Source organism: Carcharhinus amblyrhynchos, chromosome 4 (genome assembly GCF_965287045.1).
Source record: "Carcharhinus amblyrhynchos chromosome 4, sCarAmb.v2.hapA, whole genome shotgun sequence".
Lineage (NCBI taxonomy): Eukaryota > Metazoa > Chordata > Chondrichthyes > Carcharhiniformes > Carcharhinidae > Carcharhinus > Carcharhinus amblyrhynchos.
The window spans coordinates 74,084,096-74,106,171 of record NC_137327.1 but is presented as its reverse complement, the minus strand read 5'-3'; the positions used below and the strand labels follow the sequence as shown (position 1 = coordinate 74,106,171).

Genomic DNA, 22,076 nt, shown 5'->3' with positions numbered 1-22,076 from the left:
TGGGGAAAAATAATGTGTACCAGGAGATCTTGGGATGCTGTCATTATGACTATATTCAAGAAGTGAGAGAAGTCCAGAGAAGATTTACAAGGATGATACCGTAAATATATCAGGATAAGATTGAAAGGCTGGGTGCCTTTTCCCTTCCCCAAAAAAAGGCTGATGATGACCAAATAGAAGTCTTTAAAGTTATGAAAGGTCTTGACAATTTGGGTACCAAAAAAATCTTTCCAATGTGCATAATATAAATTCAGTGATTTATACTGCAAACACACACTATTGCACCATTTTAACTTTTATGTGCTAGTCCGTTAGCAAATTTTCATAAATGTTGACTGGATAAATTAGTGGATTTTAAGTAAATAACATGAGTTTACTTTTACATTCTCACTGAACTCCATTAATTGTATAACTTCATTTGTATTTAGGTTTTGGTATGGTTTTCATCGCTTACCCAGAGGCCCTTGCACAATTGCCATGGGCACCTTTATGGTCCATCTTATTTTTCTTCATGTTGATTACTCTGGGACTCGATACTCAGTTTGCAGCTCTAGGTAAGAATGGTGTTGCTTTATCTAAGCAAGCTCTATCCACCTATATAAAAGGAAGTTATCTGAATTATTAAGTTTATAATATACAATGAGAAATTACTGTTGGTGAAGTATGTGGACAAATGAAAAATATTTCTTTCTGGAGGTCCTCTACTCGCAGTTTTAGCAGAGCACAATCTGTTTGACTTAAGTGGGTTAACAGCTGCATTAAAGTAACATTTTGGGGCGGGGTACCCCAATATCTGGAAGATTTCATAATAATACAACTTTTATTAAATCTCCAGTCCCACAACCCTTACATTTTAAAATTCTCAAATTTGTTTTCCAATCCCTCTATAGTCTTGTCTCGCATTACCTCAGTAGTCTCTTCCAACATCACAACCATCTGAGATATCTGCACTCTTCACATTCTGGTATCATATGCATCCTCAATCATAATTTCTCCATTACGAGTGATCATACCTTCAGTTGGTTTGAAAGTAGGAGTAAAGCTTTTCACTCTGTTATTGTGGGTCCATCTCAGGATTTGTTAGCTTTTGGGGAAATCTTGCTCAATGCAATTCTCTTTTGTTTAAAAACATTTATTTACATGCTGCTTGTTTACAAAGATTACATGAGACCAAGACACATCGAGAACTACTCTCCAAGTTGCTTCACACTCAACTCGGTTAGTGATATCACTGAAGTAAGTTTAAGTTTATTTATTAGTGTCACAACTAGGCTTGTCAAAACACTGCAATGAAGTTATTGCGAAAATCCCCTAGTTGCCATACTCCGGCACCTGTTCGAGCACACTGAGGTAGAATTTAGCATGGCCAACGCGTCTAACCAGCACATCTTTCGGACTGTGGGAGAAAACCAGAGCACCTAGAGGAAACCCATGCAGACATGAGGATAATGTGCAAACTCCACACAGACAGTGACCCTAGCCGGGAATTGAACCTGGGTCCCTGGCACTGAATCAGCAGTGCTAAAACACATGCTCAGTAGCTATCATTAGAGTTACCCTTTTATTCTACATCTGTGTCCTCCTCACCTGATTCTTTGTCCCCATATTATTATTTGTACGTGCTCCTACATCAGTCTCAAAGACTCTTCTCTTAAGGAGCTCTTCTTAAATGAGTGCAGGGCTCCTTCTGAGGTAGAATGGAAACTTGTTGCTCTGAAATCAGTTCTTGGAGGTTGTCCCTCCTCATTTCTCTTCGTCCTGATTAGGTTGGTGTGATGCTCCCTTGCAATTCAGCATACTCTGCCCATGCTGTTAATGGTTTTCTGTCCATTGAGTTTAGGGCAAATCTGTTCTTGCAAATGATGCCTGACTGCCTCAACCAGATATGGTTGCAGTTGCTGTAGCTTCTTAATTACTGTTCCTGTACAGTTCCAGTCTCTGATCCAAATTCTCTCCTGTTCCAGGTATCCAAAGATCTTGAGACCTATGTCTTTGGTTCAACATACAAACTCGAATAGCTCAATAGGTTTTTTCCTAGCTCAATCATGGTTTTCCACCATGACATTTGGTAGCAAGATGTGGGGCAGGAAAGGAAGCTGGGTCTGTAGTCTATAACGCAAGAGAAACTTGATTGGCAAAAACCCAATATGTAATTGTTGGAGCAATAACTAAGCAGGATGAGCTCAAAGTCTTGATTCTTGCTGAGGAGATTGGTTATAGTGCATACTCCTCACCCAGCTTCTGCATTAAATTGAGGGAATTTTGGGGAGCTGGTGGCCACAAGTCCAGCTGATGCTACAAAGGATTGGAAGAATTCATTGATGAATTGTGGTCCATTATAAAGGTGACAGTGTCCAGAATGCTGTGATTAGAGAACATTTTCTTCAAGGAGATAATAAAAAGTTCAGAGGTGAGGCTATGTAGGTACAGGTAACACAACGGAAGAGCATCTGTTCAATAGAGTGTGAAATTCCTGGCTGCCATACAGATTACTGTGCCCTGGCTTAACACTTGGTTACACCAAGGTGCCCTTGGTGGATCTTCTCAAGGCTTTCCAGGGAGGAAGCTTGTGGAACCACCATTATTGCATCAGACACCAAGAGATCATCAACAACGCTGAAGTGGTGACAATATTTGAATATTTCCTCAAGATAGGATTGCTTGACATGTACTGTAGCCACCTGCCTAATCAGTATATACAAATCAGGACTCACCCTTCACCTTGCTTTTAGGCTATGTGAAATTCATACAACTTCTGGTCTGTTGCCAGCAAATATTTGGTCATCAAGGCTGTGAAGGCTTCACCTTCCGCTATGATGGTTTTATTGTCCTATATTGAGTAAATAGTGGGTATCCTGGACAGTGTATCAGCTGTAATCTGGTACCTCCCCTGTAAATCTGCCACAGTAGTGTGGTATTGCATGAATTGAAATCAGAATCACTGAATCCTGAGTGACATCTTTGTGATTTATTTTGATTTCAACGGGGCTATAATAGCTTGCGATTTGTCTCAATCTTAAAGTGAAAGCTCAGTTCATTATCAGAGAACTTCTCACATGCCCAAGTCACTTCCTTTTCAATCAAAGCACATTGCTGTTCAGTCTCAGTTAATGAACTAGACATGTAGCAAAAAGCTCTTATTTTGCTATCACTTTGGACCTGCTCTAAGCCCCATTGCAGATGCATTGGCTGTCATAGTGGTGGAAATCCAGCGTCGCAATGGACTAGGACTCTGAGGATGTTGGCATTGCATTGATTTACTAAAATGATAGGATCAGGCATAGCGCTGGACCAATCATAAAAGATGCCTAAGGGGTTCATTCATCTGGGCTAAGTAAGGCAGGAGGTTACCTAATTGCAACAAAAACAGAAAATGACAAACAAACTCATCAGGTCTGACAGAATCTGTGGAGAGAGAATAGAGCCAACATCTTGAGTCTGGATGTGCTCTAACAAAAGGTCATCCAGACTTGAAACATTGGCTCTATTCTCTCTCTACAGATGCTGTAAAATCTGCTGAGTTTCTGTTTTTATTTCAGATTCCAGCATCCACAGTGTTTTGCCTTTAAGTTACCTAGTTGGTTGACGATAACCTTTGGAACGTTTTTACATTTCTAGTAGACAAGGACTCTTTTATTGTCTTTGTTTCCTGTGCGTCTGCACTAATTACAGTTGCTTGTGTAATGCACCCTAAGATCTTTATTGTGACTCTAGAGAACTCACATTATCATTGATTGTCAAGGAAGCCCCTTGCGCATTAGTCAGACTTCCTTATTTGTCACATTCCTGTTTTGTTGACCCATGGATCAAGATGTTGTCCATGTGGCATGTACCTTCCATGAGCTGCATTATATTGGACTTTCAATTTTCAGGGGCTGCTGTGATGTCAAGTGTAATGAAAATAGTTCAGAGTTTGAACTCCTGATCCAATGGTAAACTGCCAAAATCCACTGTTGACATCAAGTTGAAAATTGTGCTTTTGCAAGTTTGGCCAAGTTTGGATCTACCAATGCCATCAGATGTATTTCTCTTTCCACTACCTTGTATTAGATTAGTGCAGATTTGTATGGGCTTTGGGACTGGTACCATATCAGCACACCACTTTGCTTAGTGAGCGGTGAAAAGATCTCTTGCATAGCATCACCTCACTCCTAACTCTTATCCGAGTGAGGATAACCTCACGATGCTCCACTTGTCCAACTTCCACCCTAAACACATTAAAGAAGCCATCCCCTACGGACAAGCCCTCCATATACTGATATGCTTAGATGAGGAGGATCGCAAGATACACCTACAGACATTGAGAAACGCCCTCATAAGAACAGGATATGGCGCTCGAGTCATCGATCAACAGTTCCGACATGCCACAGTGAAAAACTGCATAGACCTCCTTAGAAGACAAACACGGAACATGGCGGACAGAGTACCCTTCGTTGTTCAGTAGTTCTCCAGAAAGGAGAAGATATGACGTCTTCTCCAGAGCCTTCAACATGTCATTGATGAAGACAAACATCTTGCCAAGGCCATCACCACACCCCCACTACTTGTCTTCAAACAACAGTGCAACCTCAGACAGGCAATTGTACACAGCAAACTACCCAATCTTCTGGAGAACAGTGACCACAACACCGCACAACTCTGCCACAGCAACCTCTGCAAGACATGCCAGATCATCGACATGGATGCCATCATCTCACATGAGAATACCATCCACCAGGTACACGGTACATACTCTGGTGATTTGGCCAACATTGTCTACCTGATATGCTACAGGAAAGGATGTCCCAAGGCATGATACATTGGGGAGACCATGCAGACACTATGACAATGGATGAACGGACACTGCTCGACAATCAACAGGCAGGAGTGTTCCCCTCCAGTCAGGGAAACATTCAGCAGTCAAGGGCATTCAGCCTCTGATCTTTGGGTAAGCCTTCTCCAAGGTGGCCTTCATGACATTTGACAACGCAGAATCACTGAGCAGAAACTTATAGCCAACTTCTGCATACATGAGGGCGGCCTCAACTGGGACCTTGTGTTCATGTCACACCATCTGTAACCCTCACGACTTGTCTGGGCTTGCAAAGTCTCACTAACTGCCCTGGTTTGAGGCAATTCATACCTCTTTAACCTGTGCTTACCCCTCTCTCCACTTGCATTGTCTGCACCGGTAAAGACTTGATTACCTGTTCAGACTTGCATTCCAACCATTATCTTGTAATTGAGTTTGTGTCTATATATGCCCTGTTTGTAAAACATATCCTGCACTCACCTGAAGAAGGAGTGACACTCCGAAAGCTCATGCTACCAAATAAACCTGTTGGACTTTAACCTGGTTTTGTTAGACTTCTTACTATGCCTCCAACGTGTTGTACAGTTTGTTTAATTTAAAACTTCAAGATTTTATGAAGTCGGAGAGATTTTCAATTAAAATGCCAACAACTATCCAATCTCAGATCATGTCATCTTTTTGCGTTCCATACTCTCAATTTTTTAGCAGGATCATACAGTTCATTGATGAATGAATAATTCTCCTCACCTAATTTTTGTTTGTATTGATTGAACTTTGCCCCATCATGAGAATATTTTTACAAAGACTGAAGTATGATCAAAGACTCCAATGACATCTTGTCAGAGACTGTCCCTTCATTCAACCCGTCTGGGCAGAATGTTATATAATGCAGGGAGCATAGCAGACAAGAAATAGCTAACTTGATCTTTGTTCTCTTTACTCCCAAGACCTGAGATGTTTTGGTAAAATGACTTTGCCAACTTTGCTGCTGCTCATTGGGGGTCTTTATGTTTTTTAATGATTCTGGGTGAGGCAAAGTGCTGGTCATTTCTCATCTTGGATCGAGGTTATCTTTTCCTGTGTACATTGCCTTATCGGTTACTAGGCTTCTCTTGTTATTTGTTTGTCTTCAAAGTCCTTCACCAGCTGCTCTGCACTGTTGCTGCATTTCATGAGTCTTTTCACACTGTTTTCTACTGTTTCTCTATAGATGTGGTCACTGCTGCCATCATCTATCACTGTTGGTTTATCTCAGAATTCATTGGCTTCTTACTCTACAAAAGATCTTGCTGGATGCAGTGGTCTTTTGTGCAAAGATTCTTACTTGCATGCAATCTATTTACAAAGATTAATTAAGACCAAGACAGAACTGAAGCTACTCTCAGTGATGTGTCAAACATCTTCTCTCAGTGAATGATATTGTTGTGACATAGCTCCTTAGACATATACATTAGTGAGCATTAGTGTTAACCCTTTACCCTACACTCACCTCCTAATATACAAAGTCCCAAGAAAGCTGATTGACATCAGTAATTTTGTTATCATGTTCAATTACCCAACTGCATCTTTAACATTGGTTGACCACCCACCCACCTTCAAAACAGAAAGGAAGATTATCTGAATGTTGGTAGTTTAGGAAAAGAGGAAGTGTAATGTGACCTGGGTGTCATGGTGTAAAAGTTGCTGAAGGTTGGCATGCAGGTACAGCAGGCAGCGAGGAAAGCTAACGGTATGCTGGTCTTCATAGCAACAGGATTTGAGTATAGGAGTAAGAATATCTTGCAGCAATTATACAGGGCCATGATGAGGCCACACCTTGAATATTGTATGCAGTTTTGGTCTCCTAGTCTGAGGAAGAACATTATTGCTATTGAGGGAGTCTAGCGAAGGTTCATCAGACTGATTCCTGGAATGGGAGGACTGACATATGAAGATTGACTGGGATTGTATGCACTGGAATTTAGAAGAACGAGAGGAGATCTCATAGGATGGATAAAGAGCTCAAGGGGAATGGAGAGAAAGCGCAAGTGGAAAATTGAAAGTGCATGATCAACCATGATCATATTGAATGGTGGTGCAGGCTCGAAGGGCTGAGTGGCCTACTCTTTCACCTATTTTCTATGTTTCTATAAATTTCAATTAAAGCCAGGAATGGACGGTTGAAGGGTGTTTTGATTAGGAAACAGATTCCTGGGGTTTTAACCTCCCCTTCCTACTCGATTCAAGCTTTTTAATGTTCAAATTCCTCCCTTGGTGCCTGAGGATTATAAACATATGGTTTTCTCTAAAAACCTCCCACATATCAGAGTAACAGGATTGAGTAAAATATATGTTTCAGAGAATCGACGCGTGGATAAACAAATCTTTCCCCATCTAAAATGTCTCTGTTCGCAGGGAATTGGTCTCTCCCGTGGTCTCTCTCGTACTGCATAAATTCTGAATTCATTACTGATATCAAACATTTTCTTTCCTCAGAAACAATTTTCACAACACTGCTGGACCAGTTCCATCCATGTTTACAATTAAACCGCCTTTATCTGACAGCTGCCGTTTGTATGTTGTTTTACTTCCTCGGTCTTGTCTATGTAACACAGGTAAGTTATCCTTCAATAATTTGCTACTTTTCCACATGTAGTGCTGGTTATAATTCTAAAAGGTGATACATTTCATAGAATGAGAATAAAGAAGAAATTTGTGTGTTGTTTTTTCCGCTTATTGAATATTATTCAGTGATGGTGTGGGGCTGACTGACCCTTCCCCATCTGCTAAATACAAAAGCTGGATACTACAGATGAAATTTAACTTTGTTATCATGCTATCAGTCAGATTTACATTGTGTTCAATGCTTGAAATCTTCTCTTTCAGTGCAGTTAACTGAAGTTACCACTTTGGTAAGTTTCCCCCTTAGTATCAGCTCGGTCAGCTATCACCTCTCATCAGAAGGTTGTGGTTTGTCAAAATAGGATTTACACAGGTTATCTAGATGGACACTTCAATGAAACAAAGAGGAAGTGCTGTATTGTCAAAACTGAATGATGCTGTGGCATTCAAGAGTTTTGATAAAACATGGATAAATTCAAAACATAGGAAATTAAAATAAAAGGGGTTTACAATATTCAGGAAAGTCAAGATGATCAATTATAAATAAAATGCTGCCTGTCAGATGTCAGAAACCCCTGGAAGATAAATGCAGTGAATTCTGTGGGAGGTAGAAAGTTGAAAATTGAACTAACTTGGTTTGACATCTTAGATGTAGAAAGTGCTAACTTCAGTCTGAGAACTGTACCCTACAGGTAGTTGAGCATGGGAAGAGATAGGAAACCTGTAAGACATTGACACTGTAGAAATCTTGAAGAAGGAAATCTCAAAATCCACCATCTCTCCATAACCCTGAATATTCTTCCTTTTCAGCTAACAGTCTAATTCCTTTTTGAATTCTTCAGTTGAATCTACCTCCACCACACTCTCATCAGTGCATTCCACACCCCAACCACTCACTGCATGAATAAGTTTTATCACTCTTTTCACTTTTGCTTCTTTTGCCAATTAATTTAAATCTGTGCTCACTCATCCTTAATCCTTTCGCAAGTGGGTTTAGTCTCTCCCCATCTATTCTATCCAGACCTCTCATGATTTTGAAATCCTCTATCAAATCTCCTCTCTGCCTTCTTTTCTTAAAGGAAAGCAGTCCTGAAGTCTCCAATCTATCTTCATAACTGAAGTTCCTCATCCCTGGGATCATTCTTGTGGATCATTTCTGCATTCTCTGGAATGCCTTCACATCCTCCCGAGAGTGCGGCGCCAAGAATTTAATGCAATACTCCAGCTGAGGCCAAACTAGAGTCTTATACAAATCCTATATAACCTCCTTGTTCTTGTATTCTATGGCCCTATTAATAAAGCCCATGATACTCTATGCTTTATTAATTGCTCTCTCAACCTGTCATGCCACCTCCAATGACATTTGCACACAGATACCCAGGTCCCTTATAGCCAGACTCTTTGTTCCTGCACCTTTAGAGTTCTACTTTATTTTATATTGTCTCTCCATGTTCTTCCTGTCAAAATGAATCAGTTCACATTATAAGAAGATTAGCCATCTGCTTGCTCATTCCACTAATATGTCTCCATCCCTTTGAAGTTCCACACTGACACCCTCACAGTTCACAATGTTTTCAATTTTTGTATAACCTGACAACTTTGAAATAGTCCCTTGTACACCAAGGTGTAGGTCATTAATGTATATCAGGGAAAACAGTGGTCCCAACACTGACCACTGAGGAACTCCACTACATACCTTCCCCTAGCCTGAAAAAACATCCATTAACCAATACTTTCTGCATATCTATTTTGCTACTGTCCCTTTTATTCCATGAGCTATACCTTTGCTCAAAAGGTATATGTTGTATGGCATTGTTTCAAATGCCTTTTGTAACCCCATTAAGGCCACACCAACAACACTACCCTCAACACTCAATGTAACCTTATTAAAATATCAAACAAGTTAATTAAACATGAGTTTCCCTTAAAGTAAATTCCGTGCTGACTTTCATTAATAAACTGCGTTTGTCTGTGGCATTTGTGTCATTGGTTCCATGAGTTAAATCAATTTTTTGTTTCCTGTAATAATTTTAGTGAGGCCAGTTTCCATCACCAATCATCCATTTATTTACAGTGGTATCTGGAGGCGGTTCAGTATCTACAGAGGGCAAATCAGTTACGAGCCTATTGACTGCTAGCCTGAGTGGAGCTAGCTGGTTTTAAATCCCTGCTGCTTCATCCCTATTGGGTGAACTTCCACGCACCTAATGGAAGAGCTCATAGTCAATGAGCTCCACGGGAAGATCTAATGAACCTCTATGGTCATCATAACATCCCTCTTCTCTCATGATCATTTCTTTCCCCCGCATCACTGGGATGGGTAGGGGATTGAGGGGGGGGGGTATTTTCCACCGCTTAACGATTGGCCTGGGATTGGCTGGAGGCAGGACCAAATCAGAGTATGTGAAGCGGATGGGAGGCCTTCACTTCTGAAGAGAGCACCGTAGAACATGATTAGCCTGACAGCCTCTATGTTGCACAGAGCGCTGTAAATTCATCAAACGCAGTTTGCCAAAAAAAAAGGGCGAGACAATCTCCCGTTTTCTTGCCCATTGGACACTTTGGTTATGGGGAGAAAATTGCCCCTGCACCTTAAATGGCCTGCAAAATCAATATTTATTCTTGCCCAGGATTTACATGGACACTCCTAAAGGTGCATATTAGCCAAGTTCAAATTCTATCTCAGATGGAAAGGGAATTGAACCTGCACTGTCGGCATTACTCTGAACCACACACTAGCCATCAAGCCAATTAACTTAAGTAGCCTCTTGTTTACGAAGGATATTAGAAATATTTAAATGGTGGAACCAGGGGACATGACCTCAAACGAGGAAAGTTAATTTTGGAGTTGATACCAGAAAATTCATCAACAAAAACAGTGTGATCAATATGTTTGTCATAATCTCGGTTGATGTTATAATTGGATGGGAAGATCCCAGAATTGAAACCCTGGCTCAGATTATAAACTAACTTTTTCTAGAAAGCGTGGAAGAACAGAGTCACAGAACCACCAATTAGATTTTAGTAGAAGAAAATAACATTAATTAAACATGCCAGAGAACCGACTGCGCAGGGTCGCCACCGGCGGGTTGGAGAATCTCGCCAGCAGTACAGGCCAGGAAATTTCAAATCTATCTGATTGTATTATGAATGTAGATTCCACAGGAAACGAGCCCTAAGGAAACTTGTGGCTCAGAGAAAAAGATTGCCACTAATACTGTTCGCATAATAATTCCAGGCAGTTAAAACATGGCATTGAGATAGATAGCAAGGATATAGAGTAAGATCACATCTGGAGAACTGCATGCAATTTGCTTTTTCCACTGGGATGTTCAGTTATTGAAGGGGTACAGAGAAGATAGTTGACACCAAAAATAAAAGGAAAGAGTTAAAAATTGAAAAGGCAGGTTAGAATTTGGTGTAAATTTTTCATATCTCATTAATCTTTTAATTTGAATTACAGAATGTTATGGATTTTTCTATGCAGCACTTTCTAACTTAACATTTAATTTTAGGCCGGGATTTACTGGTTAAATTTTGTGGATTATTTCTGTACTGGGTGGATTGTTATTACGGTAGCTCTGCTGGAACTCATCGGTCTCAGCTGGATCTATGGTAAGCACTGAAACCAAACAAAATAATTAAATTTAAAAATATTTGTATGGATTTTCCTGTCTCTCGAAAAATCAAGGCAATTGAAATGGCGATGTGGTATAGGTGATTCTTCATTTCTAAGAATGTTGAGAATTCAAATACTCTCCTTAATTAAAGCTATAGAGTTATAGAAGTCTATAGTACAGCGAAGAACCTTCAGCTTATCATGCTGCTCCGTACAGGTCAAAACAACTATCTATTCTAATCCTGTTTTCCAGCACTTGGCATATTGCCTTGTATGCTTTCACATCGCAAATCCTTATCAAAGTATTTCTTAAGTGTTGTGAGGGTTTGTGCTTCCACCATCCTTTCGGGCAGTAAGTTCCAGATTCCCACCATCGTTTGGGTCAAAACATTTTTCCTCACGTCCCCTCTGAACATCCATATTAATCTCTCTACATTTGGTTCCAAAAGCCAATATGAGACAGGCAGTGCTTTCAGCATCAGTCACCCATGATCCGATATTCTTGCTGGATTAATGTTGGAGTACATTTTGCTGCAGCCTTTTTTATGCTGATTGATGAAGGGGATGTTGTTCAAACACCTTTATCCTGAGCTGTATAATTGCTAACCATCTCACCAGTCAATATCTCATTTCTCCCATCTATCAAAGCAGAAGGAGCAACAGAACAAGGTCAGTTTCAGTGTGTTTATTATGTTCCTTTTGATCTCCTGGCATCCATCTTCTATTTTACTCTTGACGAAAGACTCCCTATTTTAATGAGAGGGCTTGTCCATCTCAGGAACATCTGAAACATGAGCCTTGACTAAAGTGAATTCCCCATGATGTATACAATTGTTTTACTTTCACAGAAAATCATCTTGGTGACAGGCAACAATTTATTCATCCTGTTTGAAATCCTGACTGAAATCTGACAGTGATCAGGTCTAACTATCCTTCCATGCCTTCAGAATGTTTGATAACTTAGTTGTGAATTGTGCCCTTGCCCTCTACTAATTTTTTTTGTGGGTGATTGCATTGATATCATAGTCTTAATGGAGTGATGATGACACTTTTTCCTTTCCCACCCAACTACATCTTCCACCACCCGCCCCATAAAGACTTGCCGTGGTGCTGCAGCATTTCTCATGAGGTCATGCCTTGACCTGATTCCCTTCCCTCTGGCACTTTCTTCTTATTTGAATATCTAACCTTGTTCCACCAACTTAACTTCTCTTCCAAAATCATAATCCTCTACAACCTTTCCAAGTACAATAAATTTTAAACACAGGAGATACGTAGAAACTAGAACCAGGAGTAGGCCACTCGGCCCTTTGAGCTCGCCCCGCTATTTATTTTGCTCATGGCTGATCATCAAATTTAATATCCTGATTCTGCCCTGTATCCCTTGAGCCCTCCAGCCCATAGAATTGTATCTAATTTCTTCTTGAATTCAGACAATGTTTTGACCTCAACTACTTCTGTGGTAGTGAATTCCATGCATTCATTACACTCTGGGTGAAGAAATTTCTCCTCACCTCAGTTCTAAAAGATTTACCCCTTAATTTCAAACTAAGACCCCTAGTTCCAGTTTCCCCCACCATTGGGAACATTCTTGCCTTCTCATCCTTGGTGACATCAACCTCCATCTTAACTCATCATGCTCACTGTCCTGAGTTTATTTCCCACTTATCCTCTCTAAATCTCTCCCTCTGTGTAAATTCTCCAACCTATGCTCACAGCCACCCCTAGACTACAAATTCATGTAGTAGTCTTATCACATCAATCACAGATAAAACTTCTCTGATATCTTCCCAGTATCAATCACTATCCACGTTCCCCTTTCAAACTTCTTCCTGATTTTCTTCTGTATCCATCCCTGGAGAAAACTGTCACTCAATTCAATTTCAACTGCACTTTCAAAATTTCACATTTCTCATCCACTGATTTGCTTAGCCACATCCTCACCTCCACCTTTCAAGCTGCAGTTCATAAAAGTCATCACTCTTTCTGACCCTGGCCTTTCCCCCAGTACAGTCCTCACCTCCACTCATTCAAGTCCAACAGATGCAGACTTGAAAGAATCTGTGGGACAACTGCAACATCAATTTGCTTTTTGTCAATAAGTTCAATACCATCTGCTCAGCTGCCTCTGTTGCTTCGTTCCATTTCACTACCCCACCAGGCCAAACTTCCTTGAAATGTTTCTTATTGCAGTGCAGATCTCTAAATACTCCCCACTAGCCTAGCACAAAACTTGCATCTTTTTCTGTTTTTTCCTCCTATCTTGTTGTATTTATTGTAGCTGTGATTTCTTCTCTCATTTAACTTGCTTGTTAATGAGGTTCACTACAAGATGAACTGTTGCAGTAAACAGGCTGCCCTGAAGAATGGACAAACAAAGTGGGCTGCACAGTGGTTAGCATGGTGGCCTCACAATAGCAGGGACCCGTGGGTTTGATTCCAGCCTTGGGTGACAGTCTGTGTCATTATTGACTGTCTATTGCCATTGTGAGGTTGCCCAAGCTGATGGCTTTACCCTGTGCCAGGTATCAAATACTTTGATACTTTCTAGTAAATAATAGGGTTCTTTAAGCAAGATACAGCACAGTGGTGGAATGGTTAGCGTTGCTGCCTCACAGTGTAATGGACTCGGGTTCAATTTTGGCCCTGGGTGACTGTCTGTGTGGACTTTGCACATCTTCCCCGTGTTTGTGTGGGATTCCACTAGGTGCTCCAGTTTCTTCCCATAGTCCAAAGATGTGCAGATTTGGGGGATTAGTGGGGTAAATATGTGGAGTTAAGGGCAAGAGAGTGTACCTAGTTAAGATGCTCTGTCAGATAGTTGGTGCAGACTCAATGGTCCGAATGACCCCCCCTCCTGCACTGTAGGGCATCAATGATTGTTTCTTCATTCTTGTTCACAGGGGCCAACAAATTCATCAAGGATATTGAGATGATGATTGGGGAAAGGAACTGGCTCTTCTGGCTGTGGTGGAGAATGTGTTGGATTCTTATCTCTCCGTGTTGTCTGGCAGTAAGGAAATGTCACATTTTATGAATGATTTAAACTAAAACAATCAGACTGAAAATATTGCACCTAATTGTTTATCCCTTCACATCATTCAGGTAATTTTAGTCTGGTCACTAATGACACTTGCCCCACCAACATATGGATCTATCGAGTACCCTGTCTGGGTAACAGCACTTGGCTGCTGTACAATCATTCTCTGTATTATGTGGATCCCTATTATTGCCATTGTGAGGGTTGTCCAAGCTGAGGGCTCTACCCTTTACCAGGTAAGGAAATACTTTGATATTTTGCAGTAAATAATGGGGTGTTGCTGCCTCACAGCGTCATGGACCCAGGTTCGATTCTGGCCCTGGGTGACTGTCTTGTGACTTTGCACATTGTCCCTGTGTCTGGCTGGGTTTCCTCTGGGTGCTCCGGTTTCTTCCCATAGTCCAAAGATGTGCAGGTTAGGTAGATTGGTCTTGATAAATTGTTCCTTAATGTCCCAAGGTGTAGAGGTTAGGGGGGGAATTAGCCATGGTAAATGCATGGGATTATGGGGATAGGGCAGAGGGTAGGGCCTGTCTGATGTTCTTTCATAGAGTCGGTGCAGATTTGAGTTGAGTTCTGCACTGTAGGGATTCTATAGACTTTACTGCAATAATTATCAGCAACAATTTTCATACAGATTAGACAAACCAAATTAGCAATACTGGCCTGCAGGATGAATTCATTGATTGTACTTGGGACTGTTTTGTATAATGACACATTGTGGAACCAACTCTGGAACAGGCTATTTTAGACCTGGCAATATGTCAGGAGGCAAAGCTAAATATTGAATGCACAATCTGCCAGGGAGGAATGATCATAACATGCTAGAATTTCATGTTCAGTTTCAAGGTGAAGAACCTGGCCCTGAATCTCATGTGTTAAATTAAATAAAGAAAATTACAGAAGTATACAGACAGAATCCAACAAAATATACAGAAAATATCAATTAAAAGTTGGTAGATAATCAATAGCAGACATTTCATAGCTCTCTTAACAATTATATATTTGATTGACAAATGAAGGACAGAAGTTTTCTGCCCAGCCATGGTGGGGGCAGGGCTGGAAAATATAGTGAGCCATTCAATGGTTCATTGACTTTAGTGGGATTGAATAATACTATCCATAGGAGGACTGCACATAGGCTCTATGAGGAGATGGAAAAATCCATTGTTAATAAGGGAAGTTAAAGATGGTATTAAATTTCCCTTGCAGGATTACAGGTGTACCTGTAAAGCCTGGACTACAGTTGTTGAAGAAGGTAGCTGATGACTACCTTCATGAAGTTAATTAGGGATGAGCAATAAATGCTGGCTTAACCAGTGAAGCCCACATTCTACAAGTGAACGTATAGGACAAAATTGAAAGAAAGGGTGTAAAATGTTATAAAGAATAGTGATGGGCCAGAAGGTAGGAAAGATTTTGGAAGCCAGCAAAAGATGCCTAAAATGAGACTGGGGGATTAATAATTGAAAATAAAGAAATGGCATAAACGTTAAACAAGTATTTTGTATCAGCTGTCATGGTATAAGTTGCTAAAAACGTCCCAAAAATAGAAAATCAGGCCCAAATAAGAGGAAGGAAATTAAATCAATTATTACCACCGGAAAAGAAGATTTAAAGGTTAAATGGGACTAAAGACTGACAAGTCCCCTGGACCTGATAACCTGCCTCTTAGAAGTGACTACAAAAATGGATTATCTGGTTATAGTTAGTGTGTTGTCTGTGGCTGGGGGAGGGATAGTGCAGAGAGCAGTTCAATTCAGGTGGTCCAGTTTTAATAAAAAGAGAAGGCAGATTTATTATAGGCGTGCACTGTAAAGGTTTCAATCTCCAACTGCTGGCACACAGTGGCAACCCCGATGATGTCACAGAGTGATCACATGCTGGTCATCTTAAAGGGGCCATGCCACACAGTAATTCCCCAAATACACAACAGTAATCTTATAAAATCCCTTGATTTCTGGGGCTAGCCAATTTTGTCCCCTAAAATTTCCTTTTCCAGAAGTTTTTCCAATCTCTCACCATCTATTTGATAACAACAGCAGCAACTTATATGTATATGGTGCCTTCAATGAAATAAAATGTCAGAGGTACTTCACAAAAGGGTTCCATATCAACATCTGACACTCAGTCACTTAAGGAGATATTAGGGTAGAAAACAAAAAACATGGTCAAAGAATAGTTTTTCAGGAACATAAGAGGTTTCTGAAAAAGGGAAGTAATTCCCGAGCTTAGGAACTGAGCAGCTGAAGGCACATAAGAGAACTGCAAATATCTTGGACAGTTTGGGGTGAGAACAGAGGTGTAAGGTCATAGAGAAATTTGAACACTGGAATGAGAATTTTATAACCATGATGTTGCTTAAGCAGGAGTCAATGTAGGTCAATGGGAAACAAGAGTCATGGGTGAACCAGTCTTAACGTGAGTAACAGTGTCAGTAGCGGAGCTTTGGATGACCTCAGGTTTGCGGAGGATAGGATTTAACAGTTACAGTCTGGATATCAGCAACAAGTGAGCAGAGGCAAGAAGAATTGTGTGTTACTCATCATGATCATTATGTATGCTCTGTCCGAAAATAGATCCTTGTCTCATGGTAGTCTTTCCATATTTCTCTATCGTCAGCTTTTAATTTGCAATAACCTCCCTCAATTTCCACAACGTCCAGCATTGATATTCCCTTACTTCCTCTTCCTCTTGAAATCTTCCCTTCCTAACATTTCTTACTTACAAGTCTGTTTATTATCAAGATGCGCCTTTTCGCTATCATGTTCAGCAAATTTCTTTGTTTGTTTGTTATCTACAACACTTCTTCATTTGTTGCCTTTTCTGTCCAACTGGTCTTTTCCATTCTTGTCCAGCCCATATTTCAAAGCTATTGAGCATTTTGGTCTTCTGTTTCTCTGATCCAAGTCTCGCTTCTGTACAAAACAATACTACAAATCAAGGCCTTTACAAGTCACTTCTTAAGTTGTTTATTCAACTTTCAGGTTATAAACTGTCTCTTCTTTCAAAATATTATCTTTCCCGTTGCTTTCCTTGTTTTTATATTTTTGTTTCATGTTCCGTCTGCAGATATTTGGGGTGATTCTCCCAAACAAATTCTAAATGCCGAATTTGCATAAAAACCAGAGTAAACCGTGCTGTTTTTTTCAGTGGGAGTTTCGAATCTCCCACACTCTTGCAGTGCACAATTGTAAATCTCATAAAAATTCAGTACGCAAGGCCTATTCCAGCTGGAGAGGCCGGCAGCAGAGCTCTGAGTGGGCCAATGCTCATGCACTGTCAGTGCCGAAATCGGTACATGCCCAGTAGTCCCACACAGCTGTTGGTTAGTCACCCTGCCAACAAGGTTTCTAATCTGAACTTGTTCCAATGGTCTTGCTCCTTTATCTTGGTAACCCCTTCCAGCTCCATTTGCCATCAAGGTATCTGCACTGCTTCAATTCTGCATTTTGGGCTTCCCGAACTTGCATCACGCCACCATTGGTAGCTGCACTTCCAGCTGCCTCGACCCTAAGCTCTGAAACTGACCTCCAAACTAACCACTCCACCTCATAGAATGGTTACAACACAGAAGAGGCCATTTGGTCCTTTGGTGTCCCAACTGACTCTTTGAAAAAGGAACTTGGCTTGTGCCATTCACCTGTCTTTTCCCAAAAGCCTTTCTCTTCAGATAATTATTCAATTCTCTTTAAAATGCCTCCACCAAACTCTCACAGAAAGCCTTCTAGACCTTAACCTTGTCTCCTCTCCCACTTCCTTGAAGATGGTAATGAGCGGCAGGGATGTACTTCTTTAGCAATTATTCCTAAGTGCATCTCATTGGTTTATCATTTAGTTTCCACCTTGAGCACTATTTGGATCTCTCATTGGGTAACTTGAAGCCTATTCTATATGGAAAAGTTTCCCACTACCTATGAGTGACTGGGTCTAACTTCAGCATGTTTCTCCAAAACTCCTCACTTAGACTATAACACATTCTAAGCACTCTAAGCTTCATGTCTTGCTTATACAAACTATTCCATCTCGTGGCTACCTCATTACTCCAATTATGAACTTATTACTCTACATTCACCACCGATATATACTTCTTGATAAATTAGAGTTTCAACAGGGATTATTATTTCTGAAAAACATAACTGTGTGTTGAATCAAACTGTTAGAGAATCGGATTAGGATCAACTTTTTTCCCTCAAGTTGGGTGAAAATCTAGCAGGAACGATTAAACATTTCAATTTTCTCTTTACAGAAAATTTCTGCTGCTTGCACATCAGCTCCTGATTGGGGACTACATTTGGAACAAGACAAAGCAGAAAGAAACGGAAATAAGTCTGATTCTACAACAGCTCCTAACTGAATGCAACCTCTTGTCATTCCTGAGATGTGAAAATTTAAAAAAATTTCTGCTCCAATTTAGGACATGGTAGAATTGCTGAACATTTTGTAGGAACTAAAGTTCCTGCACCTTTGGTTGTTCTACCTCAATGTTAATACAGAGGATTCCAATCACTGAATGTTGTGGACAAGATCTTCTGCCCTCAAAACAAGTCCCACCTACATTGGTAGTGGCTGGGTTCCCCTTCCATTAGCCACAGGATGTGGATAAGATTAGCACAGAGGGATTTGATCCACTCTGACCTTTATCACCAAATGCCAACATACTGACTCAAAACCCTGATTGAACTATATCAGCTTTGCATATGGACAATCATGATTTGTTGATTGGTTCCAAGTCCCCCCAAGGAACTGAGTTACAAAATGAAAAGATTAAATATCTGATCAATTCATACTGAATATCTCACATTTGTACAGTTGAGTGTAAACATCTTCATATTCTGTATCATCTGTAACATTGCATTGTATATGATGAGTTTAGTATGTTTTAATCAAATAGAGCATGCTCAAACAAGAATATCAGTGTTCAATTATTGAAATTACTGTAGAACATATTAACAGGATATTTTCATGGCATTCTCCCATCCTTCTATTTAAATAATATTCTGTTTTTCTATTCTATTTTTTCACTAAAACGACAATCTCGGTTTCCCTCATTACACGTCATCTGCCAAATTTTTGTCCATTCACTTAACCAAACAATGTCTCATTGCAAACTTTTCATGTCACTCTCACCAGTTGCTTTATTATTATTTTTGTATTATCACCAAAATTGGCTACAATACAATCGTCCCTTAACTGAAGTCATTATAGATTATAAACAGTGCCCAGCACTGTTTACTGTGGAATTCCACAAATTACAGGTTGCCATCCTGAAAGTTTATTCCAGCACTTCTTTTTTCTGTTGGTTAATATTTTGTGTCCAAGTTTCCGTTTGCATTCTGAACACAGCCACAAAATTGTGGTAATTGGGTGCAACTATTTCTTTACAGTTTTACCTTTGAACATATTTTCCAAGTCTACTGTAGCCAACTTTATTTTCATGCCTTTATAATTGTATTTTTTAAGAAACTATTTTCACACCCAGGTTTCACAGTATCAGACTGAATGCAAAATTCTAAGATGATACGATCACTTTTGTTCAGATGATTCTAAGCTATGGGATCATTAATTAACTCTGTCTCTCTGAACATCACCAAGTCTAAGTTTTCCTTGTTGGTCCTTGTCATAACTTGGCTCCAACAATCATACACTAGCTATAAATGTTTACGAACAACAACTATTTACAGAATTTTGCAGATGCAATGGTCCTAGTCATGTGTCTAGCGTTTAACTGAGCAAATTCCTCTGCTCGAGTGATCTCGTGCATAGTTACTGATTGGATGAGCAGGTCCCATGAACCTCCAGAAGACTCCTTAAAGGGATTAGCTATTATAGTTCCAGAATGTGTTGTTTTAAGAAATTATCCCAGATACATTCTGTGCGATCATCCTTAAGGATACCTTAGCCAATTTGATTTTTCTAACCTATATGATGATTTAAATTGCACATGGTTATTGCATTACCTTTCTTACAAGCCCCCATTATTTATCTTTCATGAAGTGCGTGACTATTAAAATGTCTAGAAACTCTTCCCACTAGTGAAACTTTTCCTTTGCTATTTATCTTGACCCAAGCTGATTCTATGACCAGGATTCTCCCAAAACAAAACTAAGTGCCCAATAGGTGGGAAAAGGGGACTATTTCTTGCCCATTTTTGGGCATACTTACCGGAAGTAACCTCCGGCACCCTGTGCAATACAGAGTGTCTCTGCATGATACCCCCTGGCAAAAAGAGGGTGTGGTCTCATCCCGTATGAGGCCGGCAGCACAGTGCTGCGCATGCATTGATCTGTTAGTGCGGAGATCAACACATGTGTCCTGCCCCCCCACCCCACAATTGCTCGCCTCCCATTGATCCCCAAGGATCTTGCACTAGATGCGCTAGCATGCCCCACAACCCCATTGATCGCTGGCCTTCCAAACACCCCCACGTCCTCTCCAACCCAATCAGTGGCCTATCCAACCTCCCAGGCCAGCCCTGAACTCCCTCCATAACAGGAATTTTCTCAGGTATCCACTGGGATACCTCCCTTAAACAGTACATAGACTGCAAAAGTCAGTATATAGTTAAAAAACGAAAAGGAATTTATTTGCTAATGCATGCATCAGGAGAGAGACACAATCAGTGAGAGTTGATTGACTTCTCTGACCTAATATTGCCTGGTAAAATTATTATATTCTGAACATTTCAATATCCTGCCTAGTGTCGTCAATCAGACTGGAGAACCCAATCACAATATTCAACTTTATTACCTTAGCCAATAACGTTCCACCTGTCAACAGGAATAGGAGATTATTAGCTTATTGCCCACGTAGGTTCCTTCCTCTTTATCTAGGAAACCTAACACACATCATTACCAGTGACCAAGACCATAGTCAACTGACTTGTCAATCTAGCAACGTGTGTGCCATATATAAACAAGTATTAATATGTACCTCTCGAGGGGAACGCTGAAGATTGCTGGTTCCACCTGAGTCAAAATTTGTAGATTCAAAACTAAAAAATTATAATCACATGCATTTATTATAGCAGTCTCTACAACTTCTGTTTTACAATCAATTGTTGATCACTGTCAGGTAATAATACAGCTTGTTTACAAAACTTGCACAATCACAATGCCACACTTTGCATGCACTCGTGACTTAACTTGCTTCTGCGTTGGGGGATGTCTAGTTGATCTTGATTGGAGCTGTGACAGGTCAGAGATCTTCTGTGCACATAATCCGTAATAGAATCCAGATGGCCTTGTGACTTTAAATTTAGCAATCAGAATAAATTCGATCTAATTAGACTTTCTCCACTTCTACTATTATAATAAATCATTCATTCGCTGGGTCAGGTTCGCTATCTTGGGGCTCACCAGGGAACAGATTTAACTGAGTTCAGTGTCTCCAGCACAGGCTTCACTTCTCATCAAGTAGGGCACATGTCTGCCCTGTAACCACCACATCAAAAGGCCCTTCCAAATGAGTTCCTAGCCCCTTTTTGTGCATAATGAGTTACACCATTATCTTACCTCCCAGTGAAGGCAATTTAAGAGTACTCTCTCCTGCCAATTTAGTCCAATCTCGGTGCTGCTGTTGCGTGATCATTTGCTTTTTGAGAAAATATAGATGGTCTATTAGATCCCAATATTCAATTCATCCTCCCCATCATCTCTCAACTCTGAGGTATGTGAAACCTTTGGTTTATTCTCAACATATGACAGACCTCTTTCAAAATTCCCACTATGAAATGAATTCCCTGATCAGAATCCAGTTAAAGAGCCATTCCCCACCTGGGAATTATCTCATTTGCTAATATCACAGCTACTATTGTATTGTACTGTGTATTGTGATATTTGCTAATATCACAGCTACTATTGTAGCTGTGGCATCGTTACATGGGAATGCTCTAACCCATCAAGTAAACTGGTCCACAATTACTGAACAGTATGCTTTCCCTGTACCTGTGGTAACAACTTTAACATCCATTTATAAATTCTCCCAGGATGCTTTGGGCCTGGGTTGGCTTCCCATTTTAATCT

General features: G+C 40.3%; 1 protein-coding gene across 1 annotated transcript in view; it reads left to right on the top strand.

The window, feature by feature from the left end:
- Window positions 1-18,964, top strand: part of LOC145342119 (sodium- and chloride-dependent neutral and basic amino acid transporter B(0+)-like) — a 55,406-nt gene extending 36,442 nt beyond the window's left edge. Inside the window, 6 exon segments of the mRNA XM_080187357.1 lie at window positions 429-554; window positions 7,268-7,386; window positions 10,909-11,008; window positions 13,916-14,025; window positions 14,118-14,288; window positions 18,302-18,964. Coding sequence (XP_080043483.1) covers window positions 429-554; window positions 7,268-7,386; window positions 10,909-11,008; window positions 13,916-14,025; window positions 14,118-14,288; window positions 18,302-18,439 — 764 coding nt within the window. The 3' untranslated portion in view covers window positions 18,440-18,964.
- The last annotated feature ends 3,112 nt before the right edge of the window (window positions 18,965-22,076 follow it).